Here is an 18,599-nt window from a genome sequence, read left to right as displayed (position 1 = left end):
TTTGAAACAATCTAACCTTATGAAATAAAAAATTTAATACGATCCTACATCAAAATTGAGCATAAAGACTTATGTTACATACTGGTGCTAGTAGCCACAATTTTAAGTAATAATCATACTGACTTTAAAAAAAATTCTGAAAAGTGTTTCCAGACACTTGATTCGATGATGTGGCTAAAAGATAAAGAGTATCTAGAACACAAGTGGTTTTTTTTTGGCTAACTCATTTGCATCAAATGAGTTAGCAAAATCTTCCATATTTTCCAAGATTCTAGTGCATGTTTCTTGACAGTAGTAAGCTTTTAGGATTGTGATGATTCCTGGTTGTATAGTTGTAGCAGTGATGTATCAGCAGGAAAGAACATCACATTGTTTTAATAAAGTCATATGCGAATTCACATTTGGCAGTAAGCTGAACAATCTTTATTTTTCATGTGTGTTTATACATGAAAAATAAAGATTGTTCTAAATAAAGATAAAAATAAAAACTGAATTGCAGAGCTTCTTCAGAATGACCTAGATAGACTTCAGGGATGGTCATAAAAATGGCAGCTATGCTGTTTCCAGGCTTAATCCAGGAAATCCAGCTTAATCCAGGAAAGTGTAAGGTATTGCACCTGGGGGAACAGTAACCCCAAAATAACTTATACACTTGGAGGAGTTGAACTAAAGCTGGAAGTGGACTTAGGTATTACAATACAGTCAGATATGAAGTTCTCCGAGGATTGTAAACTGGTTGCAAGGAAGACCTGTGGTGTCCTATCGATGATTTATTGAACAATTGCTAGACGAGATAAGGATGTCATAATCCCATTATATAAGGCTATTGTTAGACGATACATGGAATACTGTGTTCAAGTATGGAGGCCACACCTAAAGAAAGACATTGTACTTGTTGAAAGGGTCCAAAGACGGGTAACTCGCCTGGTGAGATTGGCAAAAGGGCATCCATATGAGGAAAGACTTTGAATATGTCTGTTGCAGGGCTTGGAAACTAGGCACCTTAGAGGATGTTTGATTGAGGTGTTATAAGCAAAATGAATGAGGATGAAATTTTCACAGTAATAAATGATTCTAGAACAAGGAGCCATAATTTCAAGTTCCGAGGGACAATGTTTGGACTGGATTGCAGGAAGTTTTATTTTAGCCAGTGAACTGTAAATTACTGGAATAAGTTACCTAAATGGGTGATAGAAGCTCACAGTTTTGGGAAATTCAAAGGTCAGCTGGATTATGTGTTATTTGAATTCTTATCTGATCTTATGTCTTATTTAAATTCTTGTTAAGATAAGCTCTTCCTGTTTAAACAAAAGCTGAAGAACCACAGCTGTGGTTCAAGTTTTAACTGCTGAAGGTTATTACGTGACTGTATTTTCCATATTAATATCCACTGATCTTTGAAAATTCTTCATATAGAGGATCTGTAATCAAAAATTTGCTCATGAAAATTTGTTTGCACTGTGCTGTTTGGCTGCATAATCAGCACATCCATTACCTGGCAATGTACTGTGGATCCCAGAAATACACTGGTGTCTCTGTGTTCTTGGGATCCATAGACAACTACTTGCCGATGACCACAGATAATCAGTTCTGTCATAATGTGATTTAATAAGGAAAGAAGAGATAGTAAGGAGTTATGCATAGTTAATAGAGCATTTTGCAAGTCTGTGTACATTGCTCTTTGGGATTTACAGATGGAAATATTTTCTAGAACAAGCTTTATGGCATGTAACTTGGCAGTGTAATAACTACATTATGAGAAGTGGTACCGAAATAGTGGTATCAGTAACTTTACTGATACTGCTGCAAACTTTCATCCACTGATATAAATTTTAACAAAGTGGGGATAATTTTGCATATGAGCAATGCAAAGTTGTTGGATATTAATATTTGCTGGAGAGTGTTTTCCCCACTGCTGGAAGTGACTGCCATGAGACAGTGTGAAAGTGGATCCATGGAGGATCTGGATCTATGCAATCTCAGAGGACTATACTGAAGTTTGTTTCTGATAAGATGTTCTGGATCTATGCAATCTCAGAGGACTATACTGAAGTTTGTTTCTGATAAGATGTTCTGGATCTATGCAATCTCAGAGGACTATACTGAAGTTTGTTTCTGTTAGTTCCTGTATCTGATACCAGCAGGCTGAGGTGCCTGTGGTTTGTTTCTATAATGGGTCATAAACAGTGGAGCACAAGTATTGACCAAACAGAGTGGGCTTTGAATCCTGGTTGTGTAGTTTAGTAGTACCATCTTTATCCTGGTATTCAGAGAAGCATCATGCGGTTGAAGATAGACTTTGTACCGGAGCTGGAGGTGTTCTGAAGACACCCAAGAGCAATCCATTTGGGTTTAATAGGAGCAATGAAAAATAAATGCACTCTCCCTAACAGAATTATAAACAGACATATCACAGTACAAGTGATACCTGATTAAGGATCTATGTAAGAAAAGCAAGGTGTCTGTACCAATATTGTGGCTGAGATGACCCAGAGTATTATTTTTTCTTTTGGCAAGTAGTCTGACATTTCTGATGTGTCTAGATACTTTTAACTCGTTATCATAAATTAAACCCAGAAGGTGAATACTATTTTACTACTGGAAGAGACTGAATGAAGTTTGGGTTCTTCTTGTTAAAGATATGCATGGCAGTAGGTTTCTGGGTGGATAGTCTGTTTTGCATCATCCACAGTTCAGTCAAATTTTCAGTTGTCTCTCAATGCAGTTCATATTCTGAGAGTGACAGGAGATTGTGTGATCAGTGTAAACATATGAATCCATTTGAGTTTGAGATGATTTTAGTCATATGATTTAATCTATTGCAAATAAAGTGGCACTGAGAACAGAGCTTTGTGTGATTCCTTCTTCTTGGACAAAGGTTTTGGAGAGAACTTGCCAATAGCAAACTTGAAAGGAACTGGACTAGAGGAAAGTTTGGATTAAGTATGGTAAATGGCTTCTCAGGTAAGATGCCAAAGTGCTATGTGGTGTCAAAGTCTTTCTTGATATCAAGTAATATTATGATAAGAAATTCATTTCTGTTTTGATTCAGCTTTAAATCCCCATCTAAAGATGACTGATTTTTCAGAATCCACAGTGAATGTTCTTAATTAAGTCTAGGGACTCGAGATACCAAGTAAGTCTTCTAAGGTTTTGCTCAAGCAGCTGATAATGAAATCAGTCTGTAAATTAGAGGAATAGAATGATCTTTCACTGGTTTTGGGTTTGCCAGTATATAGGAATGATGGCAGGAGTGAGGAAAATATTTTTTTTATCTAAATGTGGCAGCATTACATAATATACCTCCATCACGACCAGCAGCAGTCTCATGAGATAGTACGTGATTACTGCAATTCACACAGGTGTCAGTGAAATTCAGTTTGGATTTCTCAGCTATAGTTATAGCCTTAATCTTTTGAAATGATTGATTATACTGAGTGAGGAAAACAATTCAGAAAATATGGCTACTAGAGCATTTGCAATTTCTGTACGGGTGGAGAGCTAGACTGAAGAAGAATTTAATTCAAGAGTCTGGATTTTGCTCTAAGTTGAGACTGGAAGTGATTGAGTGTTTGCAGACTAGGTTCCATGCATATTTTTATATTTTTTTTGCATTATTGCAATCTTTCATTCCACCAATAATTTGATTATGTCTACGTTTTCTTGGTGTTACAAAATGGCAGAGTTGCAGCTGTTATCATGTGTTCCATGCAGAGTTGCAGTGGTTATCATGAGCTCATAACACTGTTGTTAGAACAGGACAATGATATGGTCATCAAAAGAGACACAAGCATTGTATTCACCCAATCAGCCTTGAAAATTTCCATTTTAGTGAATTTTCTGTTTTTTTTTGTTTTTTTTTAATGAAAACCCTAAACACAAGAGGTATTAGAATTTGTTGACATTAGACTTGAACTTCTGTAGACTGTAATTTTCAGGAAATATGTATGAAGGAAGGTTGTTCCATAAAACGGCAGTTGAATGAATAAACGAGGAAGATGAAAAGTTGATTCTGTGAGTTTGAAGTTGGACAGCAAATGAATGTTGGCTGGTGGCGGCACGTGTTCGGACTGTTTTGAAAGAGAGAGCAGGAATTATAGAAGCCAGTTCAGAAGAACAGTGCCCATGGAAGTATCTGTACAAAAGGCATGCAGCAGAAACAGTACATCTATGAGACAGCGAGTGGAGAGACTCTGTTAGAGAGGAGTCATTAATTACCCTAACTGCCCTCTTCTGAATGGAATCTAGAAGCATAAGAGAGGTTTTGGGGGCACCGCCCCAAATGTGAGAACAATATTTCATGCCAGGGTGGATTTGTGATTTGTACAGAGTGAACAGCTGTTAGTAACACCGAGAATGAAAAAAGAGAAAACCAAGTTTTTTAGATGCAGAGGAAGCAATATTTGTAATGTGCTTGTGCCAAAAGAGATTAGAACTTAGGGTAATCCCCAAAAGAGATATATCATTTCACCTAGAAATCGGAGTATCACCAAAGATAAGCATAGGAGCAGAAGAATCCTTTTTGCAAGATATAAGACAAGACTGAGTTTTAGAAGGATTGAAATCAACTAAGTTTTCTTTGCTTTTCTTTTCAATTATCTGGAGATCAGCATTTAAGGAATTGGTAGTGGATATTCGAGAAGTTGAAGCTGACTGAGCAGGGCAAGGTTTCTCAATATGGAAAGTGGAATACAATATGCTATCATCGGAAAAACTATGGATAGGATTTCCAGTCAATGGAAAAAGGTCATTAATACACTAGAGGAAAAGAGTGAGGGAAAGAATTGAACCTTGGGGGACACCAGTATTAGTGGAGAAGTTAGAAGACAGAGAGCCATCTACCATCACCCTCAGTGAGCGATGAGAGAGAAAACTGGATAACCAATTAGTAAAAACAGTTGGCAAACCATAAGACGGTAGCTTGTTTAGAAGATTTTTATGCCAAACACAATCGAAAGCCTTTGAGATGTCAAGAGCAACTACTTGTGTTTCACCGAACCTTTCCATTGAATCTGTCCATAAATGAGTAACATAAGCCAGAATATCACTAGTGGATCGACACTGACGGGATCCACATACTGGTGAGCATTGATCAGACAGAAGGTTTCTAGGTAGTTTAAGAGTTGGTGGTTAATTGATTTCTCCATTACTTTAGAAAGAGTATAAGTAATTGCAATGGGACGATAATTGGATGGGAGGGATTTGTCACCCTTTTTGGGAACTGGCTGGATGTGAGCAAATTTCCAATCAGAAGGAAAAACACCTTTGGAATAAGAAAGTGAAAAAAGGCAGCAAAGAACAGGAGTAAGTTCAGGAGCACAGGTTTTAAGAACAAGTGGAGAAATACCATCAGGACCTGGAGCTTTCTTTGCATCAAGATTTGTCAAAATCCTTCTGATATCCTTTTGACGGAAGACCACATGAGGCATTAAATGGAGCGTGTTGGGAATGGTGGGAGGTGTTTTACCAATATCATTAATACATGAGTTGAAAGAAAAATGGGATGCTATTAGCTAAAGCAGATTAGCTTTATCCTTGGCTGAAGTGACAACAGAACCATCTTCAGGTGGGAGCAGAGAAGGTTGTGGCCAATAGCTTTGGCAGGAGACCAGAATGCTCAGCTACCATCAGGGCAAGAGTAAGTAAGGAAGGAATAGAATATTTGAATTCTACTCCTTACTTACTGTTAGTAAGGAGTAGAATATTTGAATTCTACATAATAAAATATTCTTGTTTATACTCCAGCACAAGTACTAGGTCAGTAGAGTTTACAATAATTTATTTTGACAATAAACTCAATTGTTCTTATTTAATAGTCATGCGGGCTAGAACCACGGTCCACTCAACGATGCTACAGCACTCTCACACCACTTGTCTACATTGGGCCCAAAAAATTGTTCTTGTTTATATTTTAGCACAACCACTAGGTCAGAGAAGTTTACAATAAATTATTTTCACAATGAATACAATCATTAACAGTATTTAGCAGTCATGTGGGCTTGGTCCACTCAAAGTGTGTATGTGTGTGCAATACTGCACTTGACCATTCAACTACACTGGGTCTAAAATGCTCCTGTTTATATTCTGGTATTACCACTAGGTCAGAGAAATTTACAATTTTTACTATTAACACAATCATTAACCATATTTTGCAGTCAGGACCATCGTTTATGCAGGCTTGAATCATGGTCCATTCAAACACATGCATTACTCCAATCTTGAGTTAACCACTTGGCTATGTCAGATTTAAAATAGTGAGCAATGATCACTATTAAGATGATCATTAAGAGCTACCCCTCTATGCCTGAAAGAGGATCAGAAAGAAAATTGGGAGATCTGTTAAAGAGGGTGGACGAATTTTTCTGTCAAGCAGCTTGATTTTGATTTTGATTTGGTAGTTGTTGGCGCATCAGCTTCTGTGGCCATATTGCACCTCCCAAGGTTTTTGCAGTACTTTGATCCAAGCCCGAGGCGGGAATCGAACCCGCGACCTTTGGGTTGCCGGGCAGGTACTTTACCCACTCGGCTAGCCCGGTCGGCAAATAAATTTTCTGTTTATACTCCGGCACGACAACCAAGTCAGTAGAGTTTACAATAAATCGTCAATACAAATATTTATCGTATTTAGTAGTCACGGGCTTGAACCCCGGTGCACTCAAAGAACGCGTGCTATGCACTCTCGCTCCTGACCACTGGCTACGTCAGGCCTATCAAGCAGCATTTACATGAGTTGTTCTCATTTATTTGCAGAGGAAGAACCACATAATGGATGGTGTGCATTAAAATTGCCTAATAAGCAAAATGAAGATAGTAATTCTAGAACATTCTAGATAGTAATTCTGGACCTTCATGTTCCTGAATGGCAAATGGATGACTGGGCAGAAGATAAACTGAGACAAGTGTCAGGGTTTGAGGAGGGACATGTTTTGAAGAGACTTTTAAATCTAAGAGTACAACTACTCTTCCATGAGCACCACTAGTACCAGATTATCTTGCTGAAAGAGTGTATAATTTTAAATTGAAGGAGAAACTTTAGTGTTAAATTTATTTCTTGTAAAGAGATACCAAATGAGATATAGGTGGTGAATTAGCTTGTAGATAGCATCGATGCTGATGCTGATGCTGCTGTGAAAGCCTGCAATTCCACTGAACAATGTTTACTGTTTAGTTTTAAATACAAAATCTAAATTTGTCGTTTTTTTTTTTTAAAGAGTCATTTTGCTTGAGGATAAACAATTTTTACTTTTTCTTTTTTCGAGATGTGATATTTATCCATGTTATCTTCTGCAGAGATCCCCAGAATAGTTTTGTGAATACAAGACTTACCAATAGTGTCCATAATGGAGATTTCAGTTGATTTCTTCCTTATGGTGTCCATGCTTTCTATTTGGGAATGTTCATACAGAAGCTGCATGTGCAGCAGGTAGTATCAAGATTGGTAAATTATTAGTTCTATCAGCTGTCTAAAGTTTGTAGCACTGAGTAAGTAAGATCAGTAATCTAGCCTGTTCAGAAATTGAGATGTTTGGTGAAAGAATTAATGTATCTGTTTCAGCTGGTGAAATTTTTGGGAGACTTCAATGCACATACATTTTGGCATATTTTGTTGTAACTCTTTTCTTGCTTCTGGGAATAAAATGTTCATTTAAATTTTGTACTTCTATATTTTTTTCTCGAATTTCCACTTCTCAGCTTGAGCATGCTCCTCAGAAAACTGTTTAAGAGTGTCCAAATTTTTGGCACTTTCAACACTTACTGGGTTCTATAAATAGGGACAGATGTAGGGAAGGAAAGTATAATGTTAAGAGCAGGAATAACATCACTATCTTTTTTTTCAAAATAATTCTTTTTGCTTGTGTCACTTTCTGATCATAAAGTTCTTGTACAATTTCCTTCTCAGAAACACTTATTAGATCCGATTCTGAAATGACCTGAATATCTTGAGAGGAATTCCACTAAATGAGGAAAGCTTCAGTAGAAACTAGGAGTGTTTGCCATAGGTTTTGATGAGGAGATCATCAGATTTAAGCCTTCGAACCAATTTTGGAGAAAGCTACACTGTGTAGACATTTTTTGAATGTAAAATAGCAATAAATTGCCTAGGGCTGGCTTGATAAACAGTACGTGATAAGAGAAATGTTCCACCTGGTGAGTATCAACTGGCATTTTAGGTAAAACTTAAAGATCACTATCCAGGTAGTACAACTGCATGGAAACTGGAGTTGCAGTTTTAATTAGTAAAAAATTGTAATCCATGTTTTGCTCCTTTTAGTCCTGGAGTGGGTGGCTAACTTTAATGTCCAAGTTTCCAGCCCTTCTATGGAGTAGTAGAAGAGGTACCATGAGGTGACCAAGTGGCTGAGTTAGCTCTATTAGTAGTATAAGAAAAAAAAAAAAAGACAGCAAGGTATCTGTCTACTTCTTGTAGCACAAAACAGCTACTCTAAAATAAAACATAGTATTATAATTCAAACAATATGAAAATATTTCACTATGCAAGAACCTTGCAGAATATGTGCAAACCTACTCAATCCTATCTACTCCAGGAGTACAAGTGCTTTCTTACTTCAGGAGATTGTATGAAATAATTTGTTGACATTGTTGCATTCTTGATCCTTGATTTAAATGTCCATCTGAAGTTGACCTTAAAAGTCTGTAAATAAATCATTATAATGTACACATAAACAGAAAACAGCCGAACGAAGCAATTTCACAAAATTCCAAACCTGTAAACGAAGGATGATATGAATAATTATGTCACTGGCTCATATAGTAAAAATTTTGTTTCCTACTCTTTTGCAGCGATATTAATGCAAAAGTAATGCAAGAGTACGCAAAAATAAATCTAGAGATCATGGATCTATTGATAATATAATTCAGGCTAGTAGAGGAAAGTCAATGCTCTGTGTTTCCCTCTGATGAGCTGAAATAGATCCCCCAGTATACAGCCACTCCTCGATTTACGTAAGGGTTGCATCCTGCGGAACTTTATATAAGCCGAAATTTTATGCAAGTCGGAATTTCCCTAAATCCTTATGGAGCATTCACAAATTTGACTGAAACAAGAAAGAAATGTTCGACGAACATGTAAATAGAATTTTTTTATTCAATTTTTTTTTTATCTCATTGCTCAGGAAAAATTACAAAAGTGTACAAAATTACAAAAAGAGAGAGGAGACAGGCATAATGTCAGCAAGTTTTACCTTTTGAGCATCATTGCCAGAATTAACTCTCCGGCTGATAAGCACGCCGCTGCAGAAGTTGAGGGCTGTGGAGATTTAGAAGGGTTTTTTCCCAACACATCACAAAATTTCTCTGCAGTTGCAGAATTGGCAATGGTGACTTCACCGCATACTTTAATGTTTTGGAAACCCCCTGCGATGCTTGAACCTATTAAACCACCTTTTTGCTTGCCACGAACTTGGCTTGGGGTTTACCGTACTTATCCTTAATATCTTCATAAATACATCTTGCTTTTGCTTGAATGGCCATTGGACTCAGGAGCACTCACTTCTGAATCTGATTTTCCATCCGTATTATTAATAACTTTTCCATCTTCTATATAGCACCTAAAAGCTGTTTTGTGATCACTGTTGATCTTAAATGTGTTGATCTTTTAACATGTTCTTTTATACACGCACTGTCCCTTATAATAGTATTCACTGTTAAAGCAGTGAGACCTAATTCTCATGCAATATATGACAAACTTTGTCTTGCTTCTTAATCATTTTCTTCTTTATTTCTAAATCAATTTTTTGGTTTCCTAGCACTGCCACCACTTTCACTTTCCATTGGTCACTTTCCCTTCATCATTGTAATAAGTAAATAGGAATGAAGAGAAAATTCTGAAAATTTATTTATGTTTTTTATAGGATTGAAGATTTCAATAAAGGGGAACTCATTTCACCATAATACTGTAATGTAAAAACTCACAGAATTCCAGTTATCGGTATTATCGCAAATGCAATAAGATCGAATTTAATACCCGTTTATAATAGATTGCGCTAACAGAAAAGCCCAATAAAAATCAGAAAGTGCAAATTGTTTTTATTGTTTTATGGTTGTGATTTCCAGAAATGTGTTTATAAAAAATATCACAAAGGTGTTCAAAATTGATTCTTATAATGGAACATATGATAACGATGAAAGTGTTTCAATTTCCATTAAAAAAAATTACCTTTTAGAGATAAATACCTTAATTATATAGGGAAAATTTCAATTTCCGAGGTCTTGGAACAAATTACCAAAAAAAAAAACAATGTGTTATAGGGTTCGCAATATGATGGTTTCACGATACCTACATTTATTCCTACGGGATGCAAAATACGTTTCCACAATTTTTTTAAGTCTGCACCGGCCGGCAAAAACTTACGAAAAGTCGAATTTCCGTAAGTCGAGTATTATGTAAGCCGGGGAGTGACTGTATATATTTTGGGTAGCCAGATACATTTCAAGGTGCCTATAAGCTACCAGTTGATGATAAGAGTAGATATGGGGGTTTCTACTGGTGCATAAGCTGCTTTGGCTATAATGCATAAGAGTAGAATTAGAATGGATACAATAAAAGCACTCTCTGAACCTTAATCCCCCACTAATAGTCTAACATGCACCAAGTGCTGTATATAACTGAATCTTGACAAAATATTTTTACTTTTGTGGAATTAATGTGGGAATAACTAGCTGTGCTAAAGATACTGGTGTTGGTTCTATTTATTACTCATTCCAAACATTTTATTTATTTTTTTTTTTTATTTTTTTTTTTTATCATTTGTGCATATGTGTTTATAGATATACATAAGTAAATAACTTTTATCATAAGCAAATACCTACTGTTTAGTATTTTATCACCAGCTGCTGCTTTTTCAAATACTTGCACCATTTCTTGAGAAAATTTTGTAACATCTCTGTTGCTTTTGTATTCTTTAATAGCAGAACAAAACTTCAAATAATCTTTACTGTCACCCAAAATTAACTTTACCTAAGAGATATGTTTTAGAAAACAATATTAATCAAAGAATCTTAGATCATATATTCTTTATAAACAAGTAATAAAATTATCTTTGCTGTAGACACTATATTATTCTGTATTAATTTTTCACAAACATTTAAATTACTACAAAAATTATTAAATGTTGTGTGAAATGCATACTTGGGATATTCTAGATTACTAAATCGAAGTTACAAGGTTTGGGCTTAAATTGTGAGATCTACTGGAGGAGGAATTTCTATTACACTTAACGACTTAATAAAATACATTTGTATAATTCGCTACACACTCTTGCTTTAGCAATTAATATTTGAGTTCATTATCAAGTCTTAAAAAGAGAAATAAAGAATTGAAATTAAAAGTAACAACCTGGGAATTTGAGAGCTGTCATGTTTGTCTAACTGAAGATGATTATACCAAACAAATTTTTTTACTGACTTACTTCATGAAAATTATTAGGTAATTCTGATTAAGGGTTTTTTGAAAGCAAAAAAACTATCATGATGCTAAATTGTACCTCTAATAAAATTGTATACTGGTGCTTGATGGAGTAAAAATTTACTTGCAAGTAAAACATTCCAAAGTAGTCACAAAAAATGCATTACAAATTGCACTGCAGAACAGTACAGATTTACAAAACAGTTACTCTAAGTATTACATTTATGATACGAAATTAAAAGTTTAAACGACCTTGAAAAAAGTCTCTTTCCTCAATGTCACAAGCTGGTCTTATTTTGGTTCCAATGGTAAACTACTTGATGATGTTCATGACATGGCAAGTCTCAAGGTTTTCAAACCAAAAAAGAATGCATTCAAAGGATGCATCGGTTTTCAAACCAAAAAAACTAAAATGCATGCATGCATGCATTTTAGTTTTTAATTCTGATGCCTCCCCAGGCAGATTTATGAAAGTTATTCATGCACAAAATTGATTTTTTAAATACACAGGAGTTATGCAACATTTAGCCATGTCAAATTAATAGTTCACATAATTGGTTTTTAAATAAACTATCAGTAAATCTAAATGTGCTAAAAACAACTAATGTTCATAATTAGAATAACAATATAATCAGCTGCTTAAGAGAGGCACTCCAATTAATAAGGTTGTTGATATTAGTTAAAAAACAGCCTATTTAAAAAAATTATTTCTTAATAATACTTTTAGTGAAAGCTTTCTGAGATTCACATATTTTTAAAGCATGTTTTTTAAGTAATTATAGTTTATACAATATTATGATAAAAATATTATGATACAATATTATAATAAAAATGAAATTTACAATACAACAAAAAATAAATGATCTAATAAGAGGCATCTACATAGGTACTCTTTTGTGATGATTTATGTACAGTATAGCCTGGAAGTAAGATGCAAAGTATGAAAAATAAGATGGAAGATCAATCTCAAGGTTAAATATGAATAACTAACCATCTGACCTGCAACAGCCAGGCACAACCAAAATACTGTATCTAACTGAACATGAAATGCCTTAGAATATAACTCATACTCCCAAAATTATATCAGCAATGGTATTGACAACATGATACAAGTAAGCAAAGCATATACAGCACAAGCCATTATTACACACACATAAATAAAATTACCTGCTTCATTTGATATTCCTTCTAACTATCCAACTTTCCATAAATTTATTCAAACCACTTACTTCCAACACTATAGTAAGAGTATTTGCCAAATAGTGCAAGGAAGCTATAGACTTTTGCTGCACTGGAAAGAAAAAAAAAAGGGGAGGGGTATATAAGATAATACAAATTATATCCTTCCCTTCTCACACAGGTAACTATCCAGTTGACCTTTGGATTTATTCAAACTGTCAGCCTTGACTACCTACGAGGGCAACTTGTTCCAACATTCAACAATTCACTGGCTAAAAGAAAACTTCCTACAATCGAATCTAAACCTCAACCCATGTAATTTAAATTTATGACCCCTAGTTCTGTAATTCTTTATAACAGTGAGAATTCCACTTTCACATTTATTTTATTTTAGTAATCCCTCTCACAGCCTTATAAACCTCAATCATATCACCACTGAGGTGCCTGGTTGCCAAACTCTGTAGCCCACACGATTGGAGTCTTTACTCATACAGTTGCCCTTCTGCTGATCTCATCAGCAGAAGGGCAACTGTATGAATTAAACATGATTTTTTAATTGAACTTCACCAAGTGTATAATTTCTTTGTGGTTGCCATTCCCTAAGTATAAGGCCTTGCATTTAGCAGCATTAAAACACAGAGCTGCCACTTTTCTAACCTTCTCTGAAGTCTCTATAAGTCATCTTGAAGGAGCACTGCATGGCACTGATCATTAACTACTCTGCCAAACTTTTCATCATTTCCAAATTTTGACATCATGCCTTCTATCCCTTCATTGATGTCATTTATGAAAAGGAGAAACAACAGAGGTACAGTCCAAAAACCGATCCTCGAGGAACTCTTCTCCTGACGTTACACCAATCTGAAGAATATCCATTAATCACACCCTTCTGCCCTGCAGCCACCCAGCAATTCATCTTAGAAACTTACCAGTAACCCTATCCTGTTCAAGCTTATACAGTAACCTTAATCACACCCTTCTGCCCTGCAGCCACCCAGCAATTCATCTTAGAAACTTACCAGTAATCCCACCCTGTTCAAGCTTATACAGTAACCTCACAAGGGACAAAGTCAAATGATTTGCTAAAAATCCAAATAAACTATGTTAAAATTGTTCCCTAAATCCAGCTGATGAGTAACTGTATCAAAATGGCCTACTAAGTTAGTTAAACATGATTTTCCCTTAACAAAGCCATATGGTGTGTCCTTCAGAATGCTATATCTATCTAAACATCCATGGATTGCACTCTTAATCATTGCCTCTAAGATTTTTCCTATCCCTGAAGACAGACTAACTGGTCTGTAGTTATAAAATTTATTCTTAGAATTGCTTTTATGTATTGACAAAACATTGGCACTTCTCTAATCTAAAGGAATCTCCCCTATAATTAACCTCAATGGTTCAACACACTGCCTCACACTCTTCCTCAAAACTACATATGCCACCAACCCTCGGCACCTTACTTACCTTTATGCTCAAAAACCTTTCTATCTGTAATTATGACATCACTAATTTCATATGGCTCAGCCTCACTCACACATCCCCCTTCTCAGCGTGAAGTGTCTTTCATCAGTAAAGACCAATGTAAAGTACCAATTCATCAGCAACATCAGCTGGGTTATCTAAAGCTTTCCCACACCCAGTGCACAAGGTCCGCTCCGATTATCTTTCTTCTTCGTTGGATTCACATACAGGAAAAATTCCTTGTCCCCAATCTTTGTTCTCTTAACTAATGCTTTCTCATATACAGCCTTGGCCTCCCTGACCTTATTTGTGATACTATTACATATCAAATTGTACCTATTGTAGGCATTGGTACTTTTCATTGCTCTGTAACTATCCGATGCTATCTTTTTCTGCTCTATTTGACCAGCCAGCTCCGCAGCCATCCATTTCAGCATCCTCCTCTTCCTGCAAGATTTTCTTAAAGGTATGTATGGAAGGATGTGCACAATATGAGATACAGTTGAAATGATACCCTTTATACTACTATCGTAGTTTTTCCTTTAAGAGTTGTCTATGGTGTTTTTAAATTGATATTATATAGATAAAGGTATGTATGCATTCGTGGCTTCTGTAATTTTTGCTTAAAAAGTATTCCATAATTCAAATAAATGTATTTGCCATCCCTCGGCAATCTGCCCAATTCACAGATGCCACATAGCACCTTAAACTGTCAAAGTCCCCTCTTCTGAAGTTTAAACCAATGCCTTTACCTTTAACTACTCCAACATATTTCTTCATCTTCCAATTGACGACTGCATGATCACTTCCTGAAAATGGTTCCTGCACTTTAAGCCCTGTGATATCATCTGATTCGTTAGTAATGATGAGATCAAGAATATTCTCATCCCTAGTACTTTCTCTATCTTGCTGGTATAAATAATAATCATCTAGTTTATTTAAAAAAGTTTTTCACCCTCGTGAGTTTCCCTTCCACTTATTCCAATCAATCTGAGGCAGATTAAAGTCACCCATAATAAGACATTCATACTTGCTTGCCTATTCCATCTGCATGTAAAGATTTGTCATATTCTTCACAATCTTCTGGTCTGTAGATTACTCCCACACTCATTGTCCTATGCTTCCAACTAACTCACATCACACAGATTCTATACTAGCAGACATAACTTCAGACTCAGCAAAAACTCTTTTTGTGCTCAGGCTGCTTTTGATAAGAAGCATGACCCCTCCACTCCTTTTATCTTATCCATCTTTCCTAAATGTATTATATATACCATAGTGAAACTCGTCATCACCAGGTGAAAATTTCCAGGTGAAACCACATTTCAGTTAGCCCTATTATATCAGTATCAGTTGTCCTAACTGGGAGTTCAAATTCAGTCATCTGACGACACTCCTAACATTACTGTAGGCCCAGTTGAGACTAAGTAACCTTCTATAGTTTACTACCCTGACACACCCTTTGAAGTTATTTAGGTTTGTATCCCAAGCTTTATCCCCCCACCCTCAAAAATGCTTTCTTTAATCCATTAATAATTCCAGTGACTCCATTGAAAATTCCAGAAATTTCTATTTGTTGTCATGCAAAGCAGGAAACCACAGAAGACTAAATATGAAACAACACTTTTTAAATTTATTCTCAATGTAAACAAGTGATAGTTACCATCCTGACAGCTGATTCCAGAAGGAATTGACTCACTTACTAAGCATACTATAGCCATATTTGCCAATGGGTCAATGAGCCCCTAACTACAACTATTGCACTTGCCGGATTATTCAAATGCATGTGACAAGGCATGGATAAGCAAAAGGTAGGAGCGTGCAGCTGCCTTACATGAGTGAATCATCTAGCTACCACTACATTGGAAGAAAGAAAAAGAAATTGGCTATAACTGTTTCTTTTGCAAAGAGGAAAAGCATGTACTCAAAACAGATTCCCCCTCCAAAAAAAAAAAAAAAGAAAAAAAAAGAAAAGAAAATTATTTTATATCCTTTCTTCAGTAAGCTTTGCATCCAATAACAAAATTTCAAAGCAATTCATTTGCTGAGAGCCACACTAGAACCACATCTAGTTACAAAAATCAAAACTTTCTATTTTGTAACAAGGACTCCCAGAAATTGTTCTGGGAGTCCTTGTTACTTTACAGAAATTGTTCAGTGTGATTACTGTGTAAATAATACAACACTATCCAAAGATTAAGTGACAGAAATTGGGTACAGAAAATTGTCTAATAGAAGTCTGTTCAGTGCTAGTTACATAATAATTTAAGTAAAGTTCATTTTTCTGTTGCTTACAAACCTCATTTAAATTTTTTTTCCATATTTCTCGTATGACTTCTCTCTTATCTCTTCCTAAATTATCACTTCTGCTCTCACTATTTCCATCAATTCCTTGAAGTTTTACACTGAGCCGCCTTCTTTTATTCTGAGAATTATCTATGCTATCTTCCTTTTTCTAAAATTTCAAGCAGAATCAGGTTATGAGGAACAAAGAAAATTTCTTAATTACACTAAATAGATTCTAATATCTAAAGTAATATCTAATAAGAATCAACTGAATAAAAATTACAATATGTGAACTAAATGAATTCACAAAATCCAAACATATAAAATTCATCTGTTGCAAACCCCAATGATATAAATCATTGTATTAAAAAAAAAAAAAAAAAATATATATATATATATATAGATACAAATTGGTTCAATTGTGGGAAAAACCTTTTATTACATGACAGGCAACCTTCATATTATAGAAGTATTTTCAGATAACTACATTATCTATGCTATCTTCAAGCAGATGGCATAAAACCCTGTCCAAAACTGATAAATTTTTAAAACTTAAAATATACAATCTGCCATATTCTTAAAACAAAGTTGAAGGTAGAGATACTTTTTTTTTCTTAATGAAAACCCAAAACATGAGGGGGGTTTAGAATCTATAATACTTAGCATCATGCATGGGTTGAAGGTGAGAAGATGAAAGCAGTTATTTGTTGACATTAGACTTGAAATTCGGTAGATTGTAATTTCCAGGAAATACTTATGAAGGATGGTTGTTCCAGAAAAAAGAAGTTGAATGAATAAATGAGGAAGAAGGAAAGTCAGTTATGTGAGTTTGAAGTCAGACAGTAAAAGGATTTTGACTTGTAGCACTTGTAGGTGGTAGATGACTTTCATCAACCGGTGAAATACCACCACTTTGCTTATTGGAGGCTTGAAGTGGTGAAACCCATGTTTAGTCTCCAGAGCAAAGTTTTCGGCATCCCACCCTCCCCCCATACTTCTCCTTCAACCCATGCACTGTACTAAGTACTATAGGTTTTGATACCTTTCGTGTTTGGGGTTTTCATATAAAAAAAAAAAAAATGTTCGGACTGCTTTGGAAGAGAGAACGGGAATTATAGAAGCAAATTCAGAAGAACAGCATCCATGGAAATATCTACAGAAAAGGCATACAGCAGAAACAGACTCTATGAGACAGAGAATGGAGAAACTCTTGATGAGTCATTAATTAACCTAACTGCCCTCTTCTGATTGAAGCCTAGAAGTTAGAGAGGTTTTAGAGCACCACCCCAGATGTGGGAACAATATTGAATGGTAGATTTAAGATTTGTACAGAGAGAACAGATGTCTTGAAGAAAAGAAATGCCAAAAGCAAAAGAGAAAATTTTTTTAGATGCAGAGGAAGCAATATTTGTAATGTGTTTATGCCAAGAGAAATTAGAAGTCAGGGTAATCCCCAATAGCGGTATATGATCTTGCCTAGAAATCAGAGTGTCCTCAAAAATAAGCATAGGAGCAAGAAAAATCTTTTTTGCGAGGTATAAGACAGGTCTAAGTTTTAGAAAGATTAAATTAATTGTTATCTTTTCCCCACTGGAGAATTGCTTGGAGATCAGCATTTAGAGAATTGGTAGTGGATATTTGAAAACTTGAAGCTGTTTGTGAAGGGCAAGGTTTCTCAAACTGGAATACAATGTGCTATCATCAGCAAAACTATGGATAGGATTTGAGGTCAATGGAAGAAGTCATTAATATAAAATAAGAAAAGAGTGGGAAAAAAATCTAGAAGCCTGAGAGAGGTTTTGGGGGCAGTGCCCCAGATGTGAGAAAATATTCCATTGTACGGTGGATCTGCAATTTGTACAAAGTGAAAATTTTTTTTTTTTTTCCATTTATTTGTACACACAATTATTACATTTATATACATAAGTTACAAAATATATATACAATTTTATATACATTAACATTCTCGTTATACATATATAAAATACTATATTATATATATGACCTCCTGGTGCATAGCATTCGTGTATCCCAGAATCAAGGGTGGCTCCTAGGCAAAAGCCCATCTCCACCTAGTTCATCTGTACAGCCGTAGAACCTCTACAAAGTTGGCTTAAAAACACATGTGTGCAGTATTATACCACTGCTAATACAAGGCAGCTGCTACCTGGTGCCCTTCTTTAGGCCCGGGTTCACATTGTCTGTTTGTGCCGAATGCACAAGTCCCACACCCACCGGAGGTAGT

At 35.5% G+C, this 18,599-nt stretch overlaps 1 protein-coding gene across 1 annotated transcript in view; it reads right to left on the bottom strand.

Moving 5' to 3' along the window:
• Positions 1-10,466: 10,466 nt before the first annotated feature.
• The window catches only part of LOC150081711 (regulator of telomere elongation helicase 1 homolog), a 281,392-nt gene continuing 273,259 nt past the window's right edge, over positions 10,467-18,599 (bottom strand). Inside the window, exons 17-19 of the mRNA XM_090380292.1 lie at positions 16,368-16,523; positions 10,831-10,978; positions 10,467-10,525 (exon numbers count right to left, since the gene is read on the bottom strand). Of these exons, the coding sequence (XP_090236418.1) occupies positions 10,467-10,525; positions 10,831-10,978; positions 16,368-16,523 (363 nt within the window). The remainder of the gene's footprint in view (positions 10,526-10,830; positions 10,979-16,367; positions 16,524-18,599) is intronic.

Source organism: Mastigoproctus giganteus, chromosome 8, assembly GCF_048544385.1.
Source record: "Mastigoproctus giganteus isolate SK-2022 chromosome 8, ASM4854438v1, whole genome shotgun sequence".
In the NCBI taxonomy this organism is placed as follows: Eukaryota; Metazoa; Arthropoda; class Arachnida; order Uropygi; family Thelyphonidae; genus Mastigoproctus; species Mastigoproctus giganteus.
The sequence above is the reverse complement of the archived record's forward strand: the minus strand, read 5'-3'. Positions and strand labels throughout refer to the sequence as shown.